A 22,488-nucleotide genomic window follows, 5' to 3' on the forward strand; every position below is an offset into this window, starting at 1 on the left:
CACCAGCAAGAGATACTGAATTATATTTTTGACAGGAATATACTTGTCAGTTTGTAAAAGTGACTGTCTAAAGCCAAGTATATCATTTACTAAAAGTTCATATAGGGTAAAACGTAATTGCATGATCTGCTACACATTGTATGTTCCAGTAGTAGCAAGAGGGCCATGGTGGGGAATAAGGAACAAGTCAAAGAAAGTCTTACTAAAGTTAGATGGTCTTTATAGATCTGTATTGCTTTAGTTGGAATGTGACTTGTGATTTATACAGTGCAGCATTTTTCTGTGGGATGTCATTTGTTAAATTACTACTTTTCTGGTGGTCATACAGTGTAATAGCATGGCTTGTGGGGCCTCATCTCCTAAATTTGTTATTCTTATCTCATTAAACTTAATAGCGTACTTGGAAGAGATACAGTCAGTGCGGCGCCATACGAACAGCACTGTGGATCCTAAAAACTCTAATCCTCCTGTACTGGTACACTGCAGTGCAGGTGTAGGACGCACAGGAGTGGTCATACTGTCAGAGATCATGATCGCTTGCTTGGAACACAATGAGGTGATCTCTCTTTCTGTTTTTGCTTTAAATAAAGTTAGGTAGGAGAAGAATAAATGAACAACCATCAGATATTTATTAGGCAGGTTATCTGAGCTTTCCCAAGATGTGGCCTTTGGAAGAGCCCTTACAACTGTGGTTGAAAGAGCTCTTGGCAATTCAGCAGAAGTTAATAATCTTCTAGAGTTACTCACTTACACACTGGGCACTGGAATGCTCATTTGGATTCTTGACTCTGTAAGATGTCAAGTCATGGAGCGGAACAAGGTATGCCCTAGGCTATTAAGCATATTTCAGGATTTCACTCTGACTTTACCACTTTTACTTCATGCCTTAGTCTTAATGGATAATATTCAAGAACATGCTTTGTAGCCACTCGCTTGTTATTAAATATTTCGTTCCCAAGTGTAGTGTTTTTGCAGTATCAGTCTCGGCAGATGTCAAAGCAGTAGTTTGATAGAACAAAACCTTGTCCTATCAGCTTTTAGCCAGAAGTGAACAGCTATGATGTGTTTATTAATAATATAATATGCCAGCTGAGAGTCAACAAACTGTTTTGTTGTGGATCCTTTTCCTAATACTGTGACAGACTTTTGAAGCCATTAGGTTTGTGAAGACCCATACCCCATGAGATAGAGAAGTTTTACATTATGCCTGTTTCCCAGGTGAGGAAATAAGGTAGTCGTGGTCAGCGGCGTAGTGCAATCCATAGTGCAGGCATGGGCAATGAATTGCTGGAGCTGAAATTAGAGCAGCTGATTCTCCCTTTAGATCACTGGTAGTGCTCTGAACCTCCTGCTGACAAAGCGCAAGCCAGTCTCCTTGCTCACCAGTCACTGTAATGGTTTGTTCTCTTTCTCCAGATGCTGGACATCCCACGAGTGCTGGACATATTGAGGCAGCAGAGAATGATGATGGTGCAGACTCTTTCACAGTACACTTTCGTCTATGGAGTTCTCATTCAGTTTCTCAAAAGTTCTAGACTTATATAACCCCTGCCACTTCCTAAGGGACTCTGCAAGAGTTTACAGAAAGAAAATTACAGTTGTCCAGGCAGACCTGCTCTCACTGGTGTTTTCTTTGTATGATGAATCACACTGTTACCTTTCAGGGCTGGTATGTGGCTGTTAAATGCAAGTCAGTGTAACAGTCCCTGCAAAGCAGGATCTTCGCTGGACTAAACTCTTCCCGTGTTCAGCTGCAGTCGTATTAGGGAATGATTTTACTTGTGCTGGTCTGTAGTACTTGCATATGTTCTTTAGAGTGGTGTTACTCTGGGCAAAATAAGTATCTTATGGAATGGAAGTACAAGGCACAACTTAACAATTATGTTTTAAAACATAATGTTAGTAAACTGTGCAAAAAAGCTGTAGATGCACACAGGGTGAGAAACCTGCTCCTTGGGAATGTCAAGGTCTTATGCAGTTTCATTCTGCTTTCAATTTTATATTTAGAACAATACAACTGTATTTTTTAAAATGAACTTTTGGTTTCCTCTGGTTTACTCAGCAAAATCAGCAGCTCTTAGATATTTTAAGCTGATGCTTTAAATACAGTTATTTTTATATTCAGTATTTTTTAGTTAAAAAAAAAATCCCAAACACCACAACTCAAAACTTTTTAAACAGCATAATATTTTCAGAGGAAAAGACTGATGATGTTTGAACTCACTTTTCAAAAATCATGCAGAAAGTACTAGGGGAAGCTATTGGTAGGTAATTGTAGTGCTGTGTAATAGAAACGACAAGTGAAAGATCCCGTTAACTGTTGCTAACTGCCATTTGAGCGGAGGCATGTTTACCTGTAACAAGCAGGGGAAAAATATTACCTACAAGGTTATTGGAAACAAATGAATGGGAGACAGTACGCATTCAGTATTATTCATATATTTAGAGGACAGTTTGATTTTACTGGCTGAAATCAAAGTGGATGCAAATGTTTTAAGCACTTTTTTTGCTCTGTTATTTATGTAGTTAAACATAGAAACTATAATCATGCATTGTGTCATATGGTAATATACCATTACTAACCTGTTATTTTTGGAAGAGCCTTTTAAGTTGGTGAAGTGGAAGAACCAAAGTTGGAGTAAGAAGGTGCATAGTGGTGAAGCAGAAATGATCGTATGAAACGTAACGGAGGTGGTGTGGCAGCTATGATTGCTGGTTTACACAGTGCAAAGATGAACTTTAAAAATGTTTATGTTCCCAGTCAAGAAAACCTTTAAAGCACTGGAGTTTTCTGTAGAATCCTCCAGAATATTTTGTCATTACTAGGAACAGATTTTGCTAATGCTGTGCAGTGTTGCAGTAAAGAATGTCCACAGAAGCTGTTTGAGAACACTTGCAGAATGTAAGAGCTCTTAGAGGTGATACTGGAGATGTGGGTATTTTGGTAGCTGTGTAGGTGGTTGAGTCAATGGCTTGGCATGGACCTGAGGATGAATTGTACTTTTGGTACTTTCCATTTTGTCCCATGGGTCTGGTCTGATGACAGTATCCCTAAATAATTCTCTGTGGTTTTCAGATGGGGACGGTATGGCTTTACCTGCCTTTTCAAGTGTTTTGAAATGCTGAGTTGAAAATCCTTATTCAAAAGAGAGCTATTAGTTTGTAGATATCTGGTTTAATTTCAAAAAAACCCTAAGGTAGACCAGTCTGCAGGCATTTTAAGTGTCCATTTTCCTTGATACCTGCTTAGTGAAATGAAATCAGACTGAAAGTAATTTTTATCACTGGTGAAATTAGTTATTTTTCTGAGCTGTAACAAGGGTTTGGAAACTATTATGAATAATTAAACCCCTTTCAAAACAATAATCGTCTTCCAAAACATTAACTAAGAATAATAAATATGTTGCCTTGCTTTCCTCTGTAATAAGCTACTTCTAAAAAGAAAACCTATGGTCCAAATGACTTTGTGCTAATATGTCATTCTATAAAAAATGTAGTACTTTAAAGTACACTGTATTAATCTAGTGCATTTTGTATGCTTTCAGGTAGTCTGAATTTTTCTTCTTTCAGTAAAAGTAAGACTGAATATTTCAGATGGGGGAAGAAGATGTTCTTTTTGTAACTATGAAATGCCTAGGAAGTATGAACTGCCTAAAGTACAAAATGAAGTCCAGAGGAAACCAGTTACTGAAGACTGATTCTTTATATATAAATCTTGCAATCTTCTGTGTTAACAAAAGTATTGAAAGAAACAACTGTACTTAGCTATTTGTATCGCGCTGTGTTTCAAAAACATTACTACTTTTTGCCACAGTTCACATCTATATTCAGAAATATTTTTGAATGGGAAGGTATGCTCTAAAATGTAGCTTGTACCTTTTCCATTTCTGAACTTTGGACTGTGATCTTCATAACCTGGTACATGCAGCTTTTAACAAAGCTATATACAACCCCAACTTTGAGCAACAATTTTTAGCTATTCAGCAGTAACTGGGACAGAACACCAGGTATGAGGCACTAAAAGGAGCAGTTAAAACAAGCAATTTAATCCAAAACTTCCAGGATTATCTGGGGTGGGTGAGGAAATGTGTGTTTTACGGCTTTCTGTTTTGCTGAAAGAAGTTGTGTTTACTTCTAGAGGCAGTTGCTCTCTAATCTGATAGTCACCGTCTTGATCTATTTTTTTTTTTTTTTAAGCGTAACACTGCTACCTCCTCCACTTCCGCTTTCATTTCTGCCCATCAGCAGTCTGTTTTTGCATTCATAGACTTGACTTTATGTGGGTTTTCCTACTGAAGGTAGCAGAATTGGGTTTTTGTATGTAAGCGTATGGCTCCAAGTAAGCATGTAAAATGAGCAGTTTCTTTTCTAAAGATACCAAATGAAAACAAACTTTGCAACCTCCTGTAACAAAAACAAATTTTAAAACATATTGTTTAGATTTCCAGTTAACTTCTTTTAAAAGAAAATTCAATTCTTAGCACTTTGTTCTGAGCCTTGAAAAGGGATGCTTTTTTACATCTAGATGTGCCAAGTGCTTCATGAAGTGTTGGACATTATAAGAACATCCACCGTCCAAATCCAGTCACAGTGTGTATCAGAGGTGGATTTATTGGTCAAAAGCTTAAAATTCCACTATAAGCCTGTCCATTTTGCCAAATGTGCTTCTGTTTTTATGGGGATAAAACCGGATTATTACGCAAGATTTGAGCTGAATTTTTTTAGTAAGAAAAGTTGTATGAAGACATTCTTGCAGTAAATGGCAAAGGATGCTGATCTCTAGGGATGTCACAGCTCTCAGGGATAAATAAAGGTGCTATATACTGTCAAGAGACAGATTTGGCCGTCTTTTGTGGGCTAGGTGGAAAACGCTTTTTAGGATAAAATTCAATGAAGAGTCAGAGGAAGAACCCATAAATTGTAGTAAGGGTTTTTCCACATTTTGATTTCTTTCTTGGTTGCTCAGATGAGAGATGTTTTTGGCCAGTGAATCTTTGTAGTCTTAGGCGAGCAGCTCTTCTCTAAGAACTTGTCAGAGACCTGTTTGTTGCAAAGATGTCACTGACTTAGCAAGCTTAGCTGTAGGCTGCAAATGACTCCTTGCCCTGTTCTGCAGGGGGGAGAAGCTCCATGGTACACAGAGGAGCGTTGCACAGCTTTTCTGCAGCCTGCACAGCAGAGCTTTCCATTTTCTGCTGTCCCCTGTGAAGAGCAGGGAAAGTTTTATGCCTTAGTATTGCTCTCATTGTGATATCTTTTGCACAAGTGAATGGTAAAAACTACAAGTGCAGGGTGCTGTGGTTTATAAGTACAAATACAATTAATTCAAAGCAGGTGAGTAGGCAGAGTTTCTGTAGTTTCTGTAGATAAAAAGCTGCTGTAAGTTATCAACATTTATTTAAAAAGTAAAGCAATAACAAATAAAAGTAAAATAAATTTTATTAAAATGGAAAAAAAATGTTGACATTTTGAGAAACATATTTTTGGCTCCTTTTATCATGCTGTGTATCTTCTTTTGAAGTGGCTGACATTTGAGCAATTTTCTCCAAAAATAGCTTCTTAAATTTCATAAGTAAGACTACCTGAGGCTGCTGCTATATTGTTCTTGTTGGAGCAGCTGTTAAAGTTGAGTGGCTAGTAGATTTCAATGGCCTCTGGACCAAACTTGGGAACTGCAGGGTTGTTTATCATACAAGATAGCTGTGTAATAAGACCTCAGTTTTATTATCAGTAGCATTACTAAAACCCCAGACTTAAAAATAGTGAACTCATTACTATATTTCAATAGTTAGTTCAAATTATTAATTTAAAAGAAACAACACTTCAATTGCTAAGAACTCTGTGCTTTAGGGTTTGGGTTGTGGTGGGTTTTTTTAATACTGCAAAGCCATGCAAAGACGGAGTCCGCTCCTGCAGTTCTTCCTGATATTGTAGGAATTAAAATTGGCTTATTGCCAATGAAAGCTGGAGCCCTTAAAGCACGAATACTCACATGACTGCTTTAAATTTAAATACAGATTACAAGAATTAACCAAAAGAATGCAGCAGGAATGTGCATACACGAAGCTACAACATTCAAAGGAAAAGTAGCTGAGATAGTTTGGAAGAAATTCTCTTGTGAAAGTACAAAATATTGGAAGTAGAGAGTGAGGATTTGAGGAATGGCTGAAGGCATGTTGAAGAGGATTTGGAAGATTTTGTGTCCACAGTAGAGCTGCTAGAAGGGTTTGATTCATGTGGTATGTTTTTCATGGCATGGTAGGCTAAGTGAATATGTAGTCATAGGTGTTATTTTTACTGGCTTCTTAAAATGTGATTTTTGAAACTCCAAATGTTTTTTTCAGAGGCTCTGCTATTTTTACATATTTTCCTTTCCAGATATATTTAATGCAATCTGTCAGCTCAGTTTCTGTTTACTTATTAAAGGTCAGGTTTTTCAAACCATGGTCTCTGGTTTTACACATGCAAAATGCAGGGGGAATAGGCATACATGCAGTTTTGCAGTGATAATTTCTGATGAATGCAGGTTAGATGATTTGAAAGTCTAGATACTTTATGAATGCAGCCAGGTTTACAGTAGGTGTGAATTGCACCAGGTTTAAAGCTGGGCTGAAAATCAGGCCTTTGAAATGCGGAGTTTAACATGTGCTTAGAAATTATGTTGCAGTGCAGCATTTGCAGTACAGTGATATTAAAATAATATAATACTGTGCTAAGGTAAGGGAAAAAACCCTTTTAACAGCTGTTACAAACATGTCTGTAAAAAAGAAGAAAAAAGTCTTAGTATGATCCTCTTGGGGACCAGCTAACTTGGTGCATCCTGTTGGCATCACATATGTTACTTTAAGGTCTACAGGGGCTGAAAAAAAGGATTTGTTAACTTCGGTGAGCATTTCAAAAAACTGTTGGTGAATGGCCTTTGGTTCTGTTGCTGTATTCCACATGATGCTGCATTCAGTGGTGAAGAGTAACCTCTGGTGTATTTGTTCTTTAGAAGTCTATTCTTCAGCTCTAATTACGGAATGAAGTTAGAAATCAAATGCAAGGAATCTAATGAATAGAATTTACAACAGATACAGCCTGTGATAAATTAGAGAGCAAGTCTGTAGATACCGGAATGTTCAGATATGCGGCAATCAAAACTACCAAATTTATTAATTTTATGAGCACAGTTTCAGAAGGTGCCTAATGTTTATAAAGGGAATTTAAATGCTGTTTTTCCATTTGGAAATATTTAGGTAAAATTAGGAGACTTTTATAATACTTTAAAGATTTTGCAAATGCTATGAATTTTTAGAATGGTAGGAAACTTGATAGGGGAAACCCATGTAAAATCCTCCAGTCTGTCACCTTGCTAATCCTGGATAATTCTGACAGACAAGGTGTATATGCTTTTTACAAAGATACATTCTTAAATTGCTTTGAAATACCCAACTTACCTGTCCGATTTATGGCTGATCGGGGGGGTGGGGGTGGGTGGGCGGGGCTTGGATTGAAATTGTAGAGGCTTGACCTGGCAAATCGGTGGGTATGTACACTCCTGCATATTGCTGAAATCTCTTCATTCAGTTAAAGCAAATAGGTGTTCAAAGGCCTTTCAGCAGTTTTGTAGGATTGAGTCCTTAATGTCAGAGAAGTGCAGGATCTGGCTCCATTTTCTTCCGTTTCCATTTGAGCCAGTATGCAAGGATTTAAATGAGACTTTGTTTAAACAGTAGCAAACATGAAGTATTATTTTCTAGTACTAAGCTAGTGGTTAATGTGTCTGTTTTTGCTGTCTTACCACCAATACTGTAAAAATGTATAATCAGAACAGCTTTAATTCTTGTAAAACTGAAATTGGTTTGTAAAACAGTGTACAAATTGTGTTTCATAGACAGAAAAGCTTGTATTACTGAATGTAATATATGTGAGATGAATATATTATAGTCTATTTTTGCCATGGAAATAAACATTTGAAGCAACCATGAGTTTTTATTGTTCCATTATTAAAAGAAAAATCAGGGAACTTAGTTTTCATGTGTAGTCCTAGGCTGGGACTTTACCTTCAGTACACAGAGTTGCTATCCCTCTTCAAAAGTGCTGCAGGTACTGTCCTGCATCTCAGTACAAATATAAAACTTGTACTGTGAAATTCTAATAGCTGTCATCTTTGTGGTAGGGAAGTCTTGCGCCTGATGCACTATCATCATTGTTTATAATGTTTTGCATTTTCTAAAGCTATTTTTAGTATTGAATATTCAATTTCCCTGTAACCTTTAAGTGGGAGAAAAATGTTCTGAAAGTTGAAAAACCCTTTGCAAAAGCATGTGAGAGAGGAAACAGTTGATTGTATACTTACTTACTATCGTTGGAGCTGCTACCAATAACTAACACTATTGTGTATTCATTATTAAGTGAAGTTTTTCTTCATTTTGTAATTGACATTTAGTCAGAAAGGGAGGTGGTCTAAAAGGCTTGCTATATGATACCTGACACAGCACAAGACCCCCATAACCTCATGATAAAGGAATTGCTCACTGGACATCGCAGTTTCACACTGGACAATTGCATTTCCCTTGTCTTTGCTAAATACCTGGTGTGCCGCCCGTTTAACTATATCTGAAATGACCGGGCTTGTAACTGAAATCTGTCTTCTAGGTGTGCTCAGTTTGATAGCATTAATTGACTTCAGGTAAGACAGTAATGTATCAGCTATCTATGTACTTGTCTGATCAACCCCCCAAATCCTGGAGAATGTCCTGTGTGATGTTCGGTGTGGGCAAAGCTCTCTTATTTGCCGTGGATTTAAAATCAGAAGAGGGAGTGTGGTTTCCTGGGGTCCTAAGCACATGGTAAAAACACCCAGCAGTTCTGATCAGTCTTATTATTTATACTGATGTTAGACCCGAGGCAAAGTTCTCTTGAGAAGCCTAGATTTCCAAATTGCTGTAAACTATAGCTGTTATTTTCCACCCACTGTAAAATCCCTCTTAGAGCCTTCTGGTGGCCAGAGTTGGCTGAGAGGGGAGCGACTTGACTCATGGCTTTGGCACAGTGGCCAGCAGCTTGCTTGGGCAAAAGCTCCAGTACTTGGTACAAGAGAAACCTGGGGGAGCTGAGGAGAAAGATTCCTAGCCTGGGGCCTTGACTAGGGGAACTGAAGTAGCTCTCATTCAGCTGTTAGGGTTGTTTAAATTGTGAATAGCTGTGGATAGATGAAGGTTACATGAAACTCGGCAATGCTAGGTACCTAGCGGGAAGTTTTACATGTGACAGTTGCTCTGTATAGGATCCGATGGGTTGGGGTTTTTTCACGCCCATTCCTTTTCCCGGAGGAGTCAATGACAGCATATAAATGTGTCTATCTCTCCACTATTTTTATGAACATCCTGTGGAAGGCTGGACTCTGCCTGAAGACAGAAGCTTCCCAGCGCCACAAAAATGTTGCCAGTTTACCTTCTGCAGCCCAAGAGCTACTTGAGGATGGTCACAATTCGTGAGTATGATGGGAACATCACTTACACAGGTATTGGCAGGAGAACGGTGTTGCAGGAGAGCTGGAGTTAAGTGAGGGCTGGTGCATAGGTGAATGCTCATCAGCTCTGAATTAAGCAAGGTATTTCGTATTGCTGCATATCACGTTAGCTCTGTCTGGCTCTTGGGCAAGTTGAACCTTCTGCCATCAGCATGTGCGTTTGAGTGATGGCAGTTTTGTGGCTCCAGTGGAATGTAATACTTAGGGAAGTGGTGGTTCTGATACTTAAAAGCTAGTTCTGTTGATATTAAAATTGCTTTAAACTGGCCTTATTCATTCAAAGAAAACCCAAGTGTAAGTAGGAGATAGGTGAGCCTGGGAGTATTTTGCCACAAAACTTCTTTGTCCTTCAGAGGTGCTCAGGGTTGCAGGCATGCTGTAACATTTGACTTCATGGCATTCTTTGGGAGCTTTTCTAAAGCAAGGATTTCAGGGCATGTGTTGTGTTCTTGGGCTCTCTACCTGCAAAATGGCCCAACACAGATGTGGGAGCTAGAAGGGGTAGAGCTTAGAAAAATTCTATCCCATTTCTGATCATTCACCACATCTCCCAAACTAATCTGCGTGACAATCTTTCAGATGGACATCAAGTTTAAACCAAACATCTGCCATCCCCAACATACCAAACCAGTATTATTTGCTGCCCTGCTCATTCTATGGATTTAAAGTATCTGCTGTAATAACCAAAACCAACCACAAAAGACTTGCAGGGCTTGCAGATGAGGTTCAGATTATTTTTATTATTAGCCATTTCTAAAATGACGATCATGTGCCTTACGTAAATTTAGAAGGACATTGAATCCTTCCATGAACAGACCCCAAATTATCATACCCGGAGGCGAATGAAGAATTTTCACTGGTGTTAAGCACCTATGAAGAAAGCCCCTGTCAAGCCTGGCTAATACTGACAACCAGTGATCCGAAGGAACTGCATACTTCATGTGTGCATGTCTGTATCTGATTTCTTCTGGCTGCATGCTGAGCTACTCACAGTACTGAAGCTGAAAATGTCTTTCCATTGACACAATCTTCAGCGAAAGACTTCAGGAAATTAGAAGATAGTTTGGGTTTAGTTTGGTAATGTGGAAAATATTGTTTTAGCAGATTAATCAAGGTTCATTGAGTTTCTTGCACCATAGCAGTACAGAAATAAATCCATTTGTTCTGAAGTGACTGTTTCTGAGCCTCCAGGAATAACAGGTGCTCACTCTGTGTTCCAAAAACTTGAGTTGCCTCCTGAAGACCAGGAGCTGTAGGTGTCCATCAGTCACCAAATGTTTACTTCTCTCCCTGAATTAGGAGAAGCAATTTAATTTGAAACTATAAATCTTAGGGAATTGTACTGCTTCAATTATCCTCTTTAAGCCACCCTTTCACTAAAAAAATGACATTAGCCCTATTTCCTGATTCTTGTGGTACTGAAAGCTATCTGGCAGATGTAGGCCAGCTGTCTTAATGAAGAAATCTGATTAGATTTTCTTTGGGGGTGACTTCTGACTTGAAAAAGAGAAGTATACAGACAAGAATCAAGTCTTATAAAAACTTGGGTTCAGTTAGGTTCCTGACGGCATCTCCAGAAGGATTAAGGAGAAAATCACATACAACGCAATGGCTCAGCCGGTCTGAGACAGTTGCCCTGCTGATCCCACTTGTTATGGTGAAATATCCCCCCAGGACACTGGGGCCAAGGACTTGTTCCTTACAGGGTGCTGCTAGGTGATTCTTTCTTCCTCTGTCCTGATGGATGGCTCTTTCAGCCTGACCTGAAAATGATCACTACCACCTTCGGCAGACATGCTGAGTCTTCCTAGAGCGTGTGGGTTCCCGTAGCAATGCCCTGTCCAAACAAGAACATCTGTTTTCCCCTTCGTAAGGAGAAGGGAAACACTGTGTTGTGTTAGTAAGCAGGATGAAGGTGTAATTAGGAAAGAAGAGGAAAGTGCAATTGTTCACCAAAAAAACAGAAACACAGGTAGATGGTTGAAGGATTTGTTTCCTCCCCAAGTTCCTCTTAAGTTTTGAAGGGCAGAAGAACTGTTCCACAGCCACGCCAATCAGAAGAGCGATAGGAATCCAAATGACAGGTATTAAATGCAGTAGCTTTGATGCACTGCGAAAAAACTAATCTAGCTAAAATAAGGAGCATTGCTGAGTGTATGCATTCCCTGCAGTCAGAGCAAAATTTACCGTTAGTGCCATGGTGTTAGTTAGGAGAGCTGCCAAGGCGAGTTTAGTGCTTTCAGTGCATGTTATGCCATGAAATTGAAAATAAAATTCTCCATTTCAGCCTGTTTTTAGGACAGCAGGTCAGCCTTATCCCTCTGCACAATGCTGGTGTTTAAATAATGACAAATAAGCAGAACTGAGGCTAACTTACATTCTCTGTTGAAAGAAACTGGAAATATTGCACTAATACTACTGACTGGATTGTCCTGATACCTGTGAAGCCAACTCTGGCTGTGAGCTGGCCCATTGCTCACCCACCCCATAGCTTTGTTACGGTGGTGCTGGAGCTAGCATCACGGGTGCCTGATGGCAGGGGTGTGCTCTCACCTGTCAGTTGCTTCTTCAGGTGAAGGGATGGACAACAAGGAGCTGGCTGTGGAGATGTACCCAAGAACCCTTTGGGGAGATCTGACTGCACCATCAAGTGAACTGAACAGAAGCTCTAAGAGGTTAAAATAGTGAGGAACAGCCATGGAGAAAACAGATGCTATGGAAAGCTACAGTGAGGGCCTTTGAAAGATCTATGTTTAAGCTGAAAGCCCCTGTGTAAGGCTTAAGACTCTCAAGGTGGGAGGGAAGCTCGTTTCTGAGGAAAGGGAAACAGATGAGAGCTCGAGGAGCTCTTCCATCTTTTTCTTACAATCCACTGTTATCTGAGATGGTTGTGCCCGGTGTTTGGGAAGCCTCATAGCCAGCTCCCAAACCTATGCTATCTGTATCATCTCTGGTCTTGCTTGTGTCAAACGTCAGGAAAAAGCAGGGTGCCAAATTCCTCTGAGCTGAATTTCCAGTTGGAGAGGCTATACCTCTGAGGTCCTGCGAGGAATTCTCAGGCTGACAGGAGAGCTGATGGCCTTTGACATGTTGCTTCACTTCTCCTTTGGCATGTGGGCATGCTTATGAGTGAGAAACAGATAGCTGGGAAGAGCTGGGGTAACCTCACAGTTCTGTTACCCATCTTCTGGAACTGGGCTCTGGCTGCTGTAAGCTGTAAGCTATGCCGCAGCCCTCACGCAGATACTGTAAGAGGAGTCGTACGGGCTTGCTGAATTCTTGGGATAACTGCAGAGAGCTCTGTACCTCATGCTACAGATCATGCTGCCTGTCCCCATGAGAATGGGATAGCATGGCTCGGTGGCCTGCCAGGCTGAGGCTGTGTTCAAGTTTCTCTCTCTCTCAGGTTTCATATGCCTCCCTACTCCATTTATGTAGCCTTTACTTGCCCTTCTCAAGGTCTAATTTCATTCCCCCAAGGCAGTAGGGCTGGAAGGATTGCAGGGGAGACTCTGTGTGTCGAAGCCTGGGATCTACAGGAGCAGCGAGAGCGCAGCAGCATCCCGTGCCAGAGCCCAGTGGGGATGGGTGCACAGCACCTCCCGCGTTCCTCCAGCCCGGAGCATGGTGCTGGGTGGAGAGCCCACACCTTTTGTAGGCCACTCTCACAGTTTAAAAGATGAATGCAAATGTAACTTGTGTGTTGTCACCTGGGTGTGAGGCACACCTCGTGCCCTTTGCTGTCTGCTGGAATTAGCTTAGTGGGCGAGCTGAAAGGATCAGTCCCTTTAGGAGGTCTGAAGAGAGAACCCAGCTGCTCTGGAGGCTTTCTACAGAGAACAGAAAGTCCTATGCGCAGTAGACATGGCATTCTCAGTTTTGGTTCCCTTCACTTGAATTAACTCTTCTTGTTGCTACTTGTGGACTGCCTGACACCCCGGAGTCCCCCTAGGTTTTCTTTAGGGCGGTTGAGATGGAGATGATCTATGGGTGCTCTACAGCTCAACTAACCGATGATTTGTCATGCCAGTGGTAATTGCTGATTCTCTCCTTTCCCAGCGATGCTTTATCCCTGTGACGTGCTCAGCTTCCGCTGGCCCGTGACCCACTGCAGGTTTTGAAACTGGATCTGCTGGCTGGTGTGACCCATGCTGGTGCCATGGCTGGTGTGGCAGATTAATTTACGCTCACCTGTTTGCAAATCACTTGCTTTGCTACTTGGAATAAAAACGGAAGATGGTAGTTTCTGAATGAAGCAGATTCCACTATTGATAAAGGAAACAGGAAGACCAGACTGCTTGTGAGTATCTGGGTTTGTTGTCTTGGAGAGGGAGAAACTGTTTTTATTAAAATTACTGTTCTGTTCCTTATCATCTGTGGTACACACCAGGTGTTAGCTCCTGAGACCAGCAGGTTAAGTGCCTGGGAGATGCCAGAGAGAAGGGCTTGGTGGCTCTAGAAGCATCATGCAGCTGCAGTGCCCTGCACTTGCCTATCAGTGTATGCTCCTCCTGCCTTGGGTGGTCAAAAACTAAAGTGGAGCGGTGGAGTTCCCCAGAGCTCCCTGAAATACACCCTGAGTTACAATTTGCTGGGTTTTTTTCTGTTTTCATTAATTTTTAGGTCTCAAATACTCAAAATATAAATGCTTCAATTTCTCTACCTCTGTATTGTGGAAGCTTTAACATAGGTTTGAAGACAGATGTTAACAAGTGGCATCTAAATTTCTACTCTGTGCCCGTGTCCTACCTGATAATAGGTCTCACCATGTTTCAAAAGATGGAATAAATAACAATTTCCCTTTCCCCTTTAATTTCTTCCTACGTTCCCTTTAACGTTCATTTTCCATTGCTATTTCTCCTTGCTACCTTTCAGTGGTGCACAGGCAGAGGAACAGTAGCAGGGTACTGAAGGGTGTTAGTGGGACGGCTTGTTGGTCAGGAGCTGTGCTGTCACGGCAGTGAAACAGCCTGCATTAGGTCCTGCAAATGAAGCTCCTGGGCCTAGGTTTTATTTATGCTGATGCTCCAGTACTCTTGTTCATACTCCTTGCACAGATAATTGCGGAGGGAAAAAAAAGTGGCTCTTTTTTTCCCCACTCTGGTAGCCATTTGTCCTTGAATTATAAAATGATACTGGTTGAGCTGCATCGTTTTACAACTACTGTTGCATAGCTGTAATGACCCTGGAGTCATTCTGCAGCTAAGCCTAAATGAAAAATGCGTAGGTGTCTTAGACATGGAGTTGATCACAGATAAAATGATAGCTTGGGTTTTACTTTTGAAGGTTTTTGTTTTCTGGTCAGTCCTAAGACATCTAAGCACCTTTTTCTTTCATCACAATCCTTACTTCAAATGACCAAAAGCCCCACTTAATACTTTGTAAATAAACAGAGTCCTACCTTTGAAAACAAGAGTTGTGATGACAAAACTGTAGGCTTTAAAGTTTGTTACAGAGTGAAGTAAGAATAGTGGGCTTTTGTCCATTTGAAGTAAACATTGATGGTGTTATGTACGTGCTCACCACCCATGTACATCTGGGCAGAAATAAGTCTTTACATTGCACATCACAGGTGCTGACTGTTCCAGTTTGTTACTTCTGAGGCATTCAGGTTTGTAATGGTGTCATGACTACAAGTTTGTGCCAAGACCTGAGTATATAGATATAAAAGGTGATGAGACAAAAAAAAACCCACCCCAAAACAAAACAAACAACCCAGAGTGAAAAAAAACCTCAGAAGAAAAACAAAGCATGCACTGTCGATTAATGTTACCAGTGATGTGGGTCAGGCTTGCTATCAAGCTGCTTACACAACTTACGCTTTAAGCACCACCTTAAAGTAAATGTGAACAAAAGGGAGAAAGTTTTAAGCCCTGGCTAGGCTGCAATTGCTTTTTGGATCTGTAGATAAATGTTATCTATATAAAATCAATTAGTTGATCTAGAATATTTTTTCCCCACTATCTTGTGGGAGTGGCTGTACAATGAGAAACCTGTTCCTTGGACCGGGCTGACTGCTCCAGCTGCTGGGATACTGGAGTGCATGATCTGGTTCTTTACCAGAAATTTCACTCTGGATTCAAGAAATGTTCACAGTTGTGGTTTAGGCAGACAGATGCTTTCTTTGTGAAAGGTCTGTTTTAATGAATTTACTTACTCCCTTAAGTTCCATCTACCCAGAAAAAATGGCATTGATGCTCAGACAGCTCATCAACAGGAAATATGGTCAAGGAACTAGTTTTGTTTATTTTTGTGTTACTCATACAACAGGAAATCAGTGTGTCATTATTTGCAACTTCTTGTGAGATGATGTCATGACCACTTTCACTGATGTGGTGTTTAGGTTTTTTTACTTGCAGAATTTAGATGGGAAATTCTTACTAATCTTTATAATCACACTCACATTGACCACAAGCCAAAGTTTGCCAAGTGATCTTTTTTATGATGTAAAAGTGATACAGTACAGTGATGGGTAGGGAGAAAAACCCCACCCGAATTCCATTATTGACCAAGATTGGAGAACACAGAATGGTGGGCCCCAAGGGTGGGTGAGGTCCTGCCTGAGAAGCAACAAGGCTTGGGTACATTTAACCATGCTCTTTAGTTTTTTAACTAGTCCCTCTGTGTTAAAATTGTTTATGCAATAGCAACTGTACTTCTCCAGGTGCATCCTGCCCTTCCAGTCTGTGGGGTAATGAATACAGCTTCCTTGGGGATGGGAGAAGAGCTTTGATCACTTGTGATCGAGGACCAGCCATCCCTGCACTGTACTGAAGCAGCCTTTTGGGTGTCTTTGCAGTAAGATAGTCTCTGATAGAGGGATACAAAATCCTCCCACTCTTACCTACTGTTCGGTGAGCCGGAGGACTCAAGCTGCAGGCCAGATTTACAAGGCAGCCAGCTGAGTGCGGCAGATGAAAGGCTAGTACCCATCTGCACAGCTGCCTCTGTGTGGCTAAAATAAACCCCAGCCTGCTGTCATCATCAACAAGTGTGATTTATTACTGTGGCCAAAGCAGCCAGGAAAAAAAAAAAAGTGTCTTTTGCTTTTTTTGTAAATTATGTTCTGCACTGCAATGCTGGTGACTGTGCCAGAAATGTTGCTTTTGTTTGATTTGCTTTATCTAGAGGTTTTTTGAGATTTCTTCCCACCTGGTTCTCACCCCCTGCCAAAAAAAAAAAAAAAAGCAGTGGTCTGTGTCTATAGGAGATCCTTACAGCTGCAATCAGTCGCCTAGCTTACAGGCTCAATAGTCTTTGGCAGACACTCATGAGCCACAGGGAAGGCTGGAGGTAGCAGTTCTATGAACAGTAACCACTGCTGGAGGAAGCAGATTAAGACCAACCCTAAGAGGTATTTGTGGACAAGCTTTATCTAGTTCCTAAGGCTTCTTGTATTTCCTCACCCACAGCAAGGCAACGGAACTTCCTGGCATTTCCACAGACCCTGTTGAGCTCATTCTACAGTAACGTGAATGGCAGGTAATAGCTGTACTCTGCTTAGACAAAGAAATTTGAGCTGATTTTGTGCAATGCATGCACTAACTTCAATTTAAACTTTAATCATAAAATAGACTTTTATCCATTTGCTGTACAAGATGCCTGATATGTCTTCTACTAGATAGCCTTGGTTATCAATCAGTATACCCAGCTCAATCTTTTTTCAAAACCAAAGCTCGATGCAGAGTGCTATCCCCAGGTTGTCATTAATGCAAGAAACTGAACCCTGTATTTTAGTGTTGTGCCGTTTAAAAATTGTTGCAGTCTTCACTTTGCAGGAATATCAGCTGAATCATGGACAACCAGGATTAAACAGCTCAAGAGCTGCGTATAAAATGGCTCAAGAGCTGCCATGTGCAGTAGTTAGAGATAAATGTCCTTTTCAGGCCAGAGAGCTGGCAGCAGGTTAGGCAAAGACTGACAGTAACTAATACTGCAAAATGGCTCTTTATACCTGTCGGTACAAGGAATAAGACAATTGAGTTCACAGCTGAGGGCTGAAGAAGGAATGACCATCTACCAGCACCAAAAGGAATTCTTATGGTTGGAAAGTTACCTGTCCACACTCATTCCTTGTTTCACCCCAGGTAATGCAAGGAAAAGGTATGTTTCTTATGTTCTACAGTTACTGTAAAAGGGAAAACGTTGATTATAAGAACTTATGACTCAATGGGATTTAACATCAAACAATGTTCTCTTCCAGGATGGACAAACAGTTCCACCTCTGCTCTGCAGGGATGTAGCATACCATGTTTTGATGTGGGTAAGTTGAATTCCTGTAGACTATGAAATCTTGGATCTTTATAGCAGGACCACAGCTGCACTAGCAATTAATTTATTATAAATAAAAAATAAATATTTCATAACTTACTATTACATCTTTCTAAAAATATATATCTAATCTTAATATTGTCAAAAATTTGTCCCGTTATACAATTATAGACAAAATAACAAAAAAAATTGTATAACTACCCTTTAGAGTCTATATTAATACAGAGATTAGTTAATGCCCAATTATTTTTTAGCATTTTAGATTTTAGCAGCATTTAAACAGAAATAAATAGTTTACTATTTAAAAAATGGCAGTTCTCCACAGAACTAGCTCTATCGCCATTTAACAGCTACGTTTTGGCTACTACTCATAATAGTCATGTGAGATCTGAAGGGTGCCGGCAAAGCTTTCCTCAAGATCATCAAGTCCCTTGTTGGCTTCCAAATCACTGTCACAAGTAATCAAGTTTAAAGTTGCCTCACGTGAGGGTGAAGTGTCTGGGCTGTCTTCAGATTTCACACAAGAATCAGACTCCATCCCAGCATCCAGCATCTCAGCGACACCTTCTGAGAAGTCATCCTTGCTCTGTCTCCCCTTTGAACTTTCCCTGAATACTGGTGATTCACATTTGCTTGGTTCCTTTAATGGTAAATCCATGTTCCCAAAGAATTCTTCACTTTCTGTAGCTTTTCTTTGCCTCTGACTTGTACTGGTAAACTCAGGCTCTTCCATCATACCAAATTCTTGCAGATCCAGTGAGTCAAAGGCTTCCCAGCCTGTGTGGATATGCTCCGCACCAGTGCCTGGGCTGCAGCCCAGATCTGCTTTCAGCACGTCCAAGAAGTGGCGCATTTTGCTCTAAGGGGTGAAGGAAGAAAGGGGTGACATTTCTCCAGCCCCACAGTGCCCATCTGCTCAGAACTCAGGACTTGATTCTGACAGAAGGAAAGGGAGGCTGCTTGCAACCAAGTCACTAAATTACACAGCAAGTTGACAGTTGTCCCTTTTTTGGGCCTGTGACTCTTGATCTACTGTGATCCACGAGTCTGCAAATCTCATTTATGGAAGGAGATGCTCCTCACCAAGCATTCTGTTTACCTTTACCTACAAATATACCAGTGCATTTCCACTGTACTTTGGAAACGTCGCTGAAGTAATATGCAGAGAGGGAGAATATCACAGGGGCAGCACCTACCTCATCCAGACGGTTCTTATTTTCTTGAATATGACACTCAAACAGTTGTTCCAGAACTCTGCAAATGAACAATTAAATGGTATCACAGGAAGAAAACCAACTTTTAACAGATTTACATAAATTCCCAAACTCATTTTTTAATTTTCATTTCTTAGCTGAATGGGACCACCAAGATTGCTTCAATTATGCTCCATAACAAAAAGGGCTACCTGGAGCTGGTAACCCACTGGACACATGCTCAACCAGCAGACCCAGCTTTGGGCACCAGATGGTAAGCATGTGGTGATTTGTAGCACAACTCTGGGTGTATGTGGTCTGCCGGGTCTATGCAGTGGAAGAAACCAAAAATCCAGTGGTGGTTCTACTGGCACGCTGAAGTATCCAAAATCTCTCAGGTGCACCACAGCGGCTGATACACACAAGTGTAAATTAAGGGGAGGAATAAAATCCAGCTTCAGAAAAAAATCCGGAGAAAAGTCCTCAGTCCTGACAGCTCTCTTCCATTGCTTAAGCAGGATGAGAAACAATTTCAGCACAGAGGAAGTGTTCTGTGACAACTAAGGTACACAGTCACTGGAACAGATTTCCAGGTCAAGTGAATTTAATCTAGCTTACCTGAGACATTATTTAAAAAGAAAAAATCTTTTTAAAATTAAAAAAAAAAAAGAAAAAAGGGTTTTAAGTGATAACATTACTGTAAAAAAAAGAACCGGAGGAAGGCTGCTCTTGGAATTTTCTCAAAGATTAATTTTTTGATTTAGTGTATTTAACATTGTCATTGATAGCCTTGACATGAGGGGGGGAAAAAAAAAAGAGAATGCACAGAACAGAAAAACAGCTGGGAACATTATGAGCCTAGAGGAAGATCAGAATACTATGTTGAAATTAGACTGCCTTGAAAATGGAATTACAAAAATGGGTTAAAAATCTGTATCAGAAATACTGCAGGGTTTTTTTGCTATAAACTGAAAGCTCTTCATGAGAAAGAACTCGTATGGAAAATAATTTGGGAATACTACTCAAATACATTAATTGTATCATAACTTATTGTTTAATTATTGAAAAAAAAAATCTGATTTAGCAACTGGTGAAGCCTTATCTGAAACAGTATGTAATCCTGACAACCCATGCTGAAGACCGACTTCACACTGGAACAGGAACAAAGGAAAGGAGATGGAGGATCTGTTGTGTGAAAGATTAGTAACTTGGTATATTTAGTAAAACAGATGTTGCAGAGCAAAACAATTTCTTCTTAGCGTTACTCCAACTAGGGTTCCAGGTCAGTTTCTAACAAAGGCTTCATCTCCTGGTACACAGCAGCAGATCAAAGCAGGTGACCCACAGGTCTTTCCTAGTTCCCCATTCTTACATGAAGCAAAATAGAAACAGAAACAAAAGCAAAGGATAACTGTGTAACTATATATTCGTAAAGGCAAAGAAATGATTACTAAACACTACTTTCCTTTCTTATAGAGTCCATGTGTTTCTGACACAGCATTACAAATTCATAAACAATTGTAACCTACCTGTTAGAAAACAGCCCGAGGCTAAGAATGTCATTTGTTACATCTTCAATGAAAGCTAAATATAAAAGCTCTTCTTCTCTGTAGGGAGAACAGAAAACCCAATATTAAATGTTTTAAAACAGCAACACATTACACTATGTAGTAAGCCCAATACCACTACCTTTATGGGAAATGCCATTAAAAGACTATAGTTCTTGGCCCCAGCTGCTGTTTTTCAAAAAGGTAATTCTACCATGTCAAGCAAAGCCTCTCATTCAATTTTGAATGATAACAAACCCTGTGTAAAATACCAGACTGTTAGAAAGGTCACTATGGTGCTTCATGTTTATGCTGACTTTCTGGCGTGGTATAAATTAGCACAGAGATGCTGAGTGAGGATACCAGCAAATCTTGGAAAGCATCAGAACCTGTTTTGCGCTGAAGAAGAAAGGGGTGCTAACTGGGAAGAAATTGTAAAATTGCAGTTTGATGCTCTGAGTAAAGGCTTTCAAAGTAGCTTCTAGAGAATCTGACTGCAGCTGAAAATTACTAGTCCTCAGCGGAAGCTCAGAAAAATGTAAGTGCTTATTTGACAGCCTCCATTCCTTTCAAACAACTCTTTGATGCACACAATCCTTGTTAGTGTGAGATGTTAGCTTTCACCTCTTCAAACAAATTTCTCTCTATTTTAATACCTGTTAAGGCCTTGTTGATGCCAATTGCTCTAAATGGGAGACTCTTGAAAAGTTTGGAGTTCTGGAGTTTTGAAAGAAAACCCCAAAAGAAAAGATTTCAGTGCTGTTTAATAGCATCTTTCTGAATATCCCAAAGTATCCAACCAAGCTCTATCAAATCATCCTCCAGTCTTAATAAACAAAAATAAGAAATGGGATACCACTTGCATGACACTTGTTATGTAAAATTTGTCAGCCAGCCTGAAGATTGTCATTTTGGTTCCCTCCATAGTCAAGACAGCTATCTATAGCTGATCCTTGATACCTATATCACCTCCTTAAAGTTAGGCAAGAACAAGGCTCTCCTAGAACAAAAAGAATTAAATGACTTTCCAAGATCACACGAGAAAGTATTGGCAGTGTTTCCAAATGTAACTCAAACCTGTTCTAATTCTCATCAAATTTCAGAGCAGAAATGTGGTTAAAAAAACCCCAACAACTTGATATTTCGCCATCATTTTCTTCAGAAATTACAGACCAAAAAAGAACTGGAAATGTTTAAAGTATAGCCACTGGATGAGAAGTCTATCTTGCTTACAAAGTTATAATTAATTTATTTTTAGACTCACATTAAAATTTTTAATTATGTAACAATTCGCAGTCATGTCAATTCTACTGCAAATGGTGAACAACAGTTTATTCTGAGTCCTCATTTACTGTTTCAAGTTCATCAGTTTTGAGGAAGAGTTCCTAGCTTAAAGTTGCACTAGCAGAAAAATGGTTTAAGGATACTTACTCAGCCTCTATAGTCCTCCTTGCTGAAGGCTGCTGAGAATACAACGATGACTCCCTAATCAGAAAATCAGAGAGTAAGAAAGAGCACAACATTCTAAAACCCCTCTATACTACCTTGCATCTCACTTTCTTCTGGAAACATGCTGTGTCATTATCCCACTTCCTCTTTGAAAAAAAAACCACCAGAACACCCCCAAACCTTGTTCCAGTAGCAAAAATTGGTTTTAATAAATAATAAAAATTATGCTGAAGCCTGAAAGACTATGGTTCAAGAGTATTAAAACACTTCACTAGATACAGTGCTCCAATAGCTCAAATATTTCAGTGCTACTTCAGATGCTATACAGACCTCCACTATCCATAAGAGTGCTTTTTTTACCCAGAGTACAATTTTTTTCTCAGGTAAAAATGCCTTTGTATGAAAAAGCCAGAGAGCGAATCAGCTGGGAGCCCTTGGGTTCTAACCTGATTTCAAACACTGTTTTTGTAGACAATATTCTAAAACTCAGTATTACATTTTCAGAACAAAA

The 22,488-nt window shown here is 40.1% G+C and overlaps 2 protein-coding genes across 4 annotated transcripts in view; one reads left to right on the forward strand and one right to left on the reverse strand.

Moving 5' to 3' along the window:
- The window catches only part of PTPN21 (protein tyrosine phosphatase non-receptor type 21), a 47,701-nt gene extending 39,736 nt beyond the window's left edge, over nucleotides 1–7,965 (forward strand). For both annotated transcript variants that reach the window (XM_037394201.1, XM_037394202.1), the window contains exons 18-19: nucleotides 396–556; nucleotides 1,417–7,965. In XM_037394201.1, coding sequence (XP_037250098.1) covers nucleotides 396–556; nucleotides 1,417–1,545 — 290 coding nt within the window. In that variant the 3' untranslated portion in view covers nucleotides 1,546–7,965. The remainder of the gene's footprint in view (nucleotides 1–395; nucleotides 557–1,416) is intronic.
- The window catches only part of SPATA7 (spermatogenesis associated 7), a 55,701-nt gene continuing 37,380 nt past the window's right edge, over nucleotides 4,168–22,488 (reverse strand). For both annotated transcript variants that reach the window (XM_037394204.1, XM_037394203.1), the window contains exons 9-12: nucleotides 21,960–22,013; nucleotides 20,511–20,588; nucleotides 18,985–19,042; nucleotides 4,168–18,647 (exon numbers count right to left, since the gene is read on the reverse strand). In XM_037394204.1, the coding sequence (XP_037250101.1) occupies nucleotides 18,153–18,647; nucleotides 18,985–19,042; nucleotides 20,511–20,588; nucleotides 21,960–22,013 (685 nt within the window). In that variant the 3' untranslated portion in view covers nucleotides 4,168–18,152. The remainder of the gene's footprint in view (nucleotides 18,648–18,984; nucleotides 19,043–20,510; nucleotides 20,589–21,959; nucleotides 22,014–22,488) is intronic.

This window comes from Falco rusticolus, chromosome 7, assembly GCF_015220075.1.
Source record: "Falco rusticolus isolate bFalRus1 chromosome 7, bFalRus1.pri, whole genome shotgun sequence".
Lineage (NCBI taxonomy): Eukaryota > Metazoa > Chordata > Aves > Falconiformes > Falconidae > Falco > Falco rusticolus.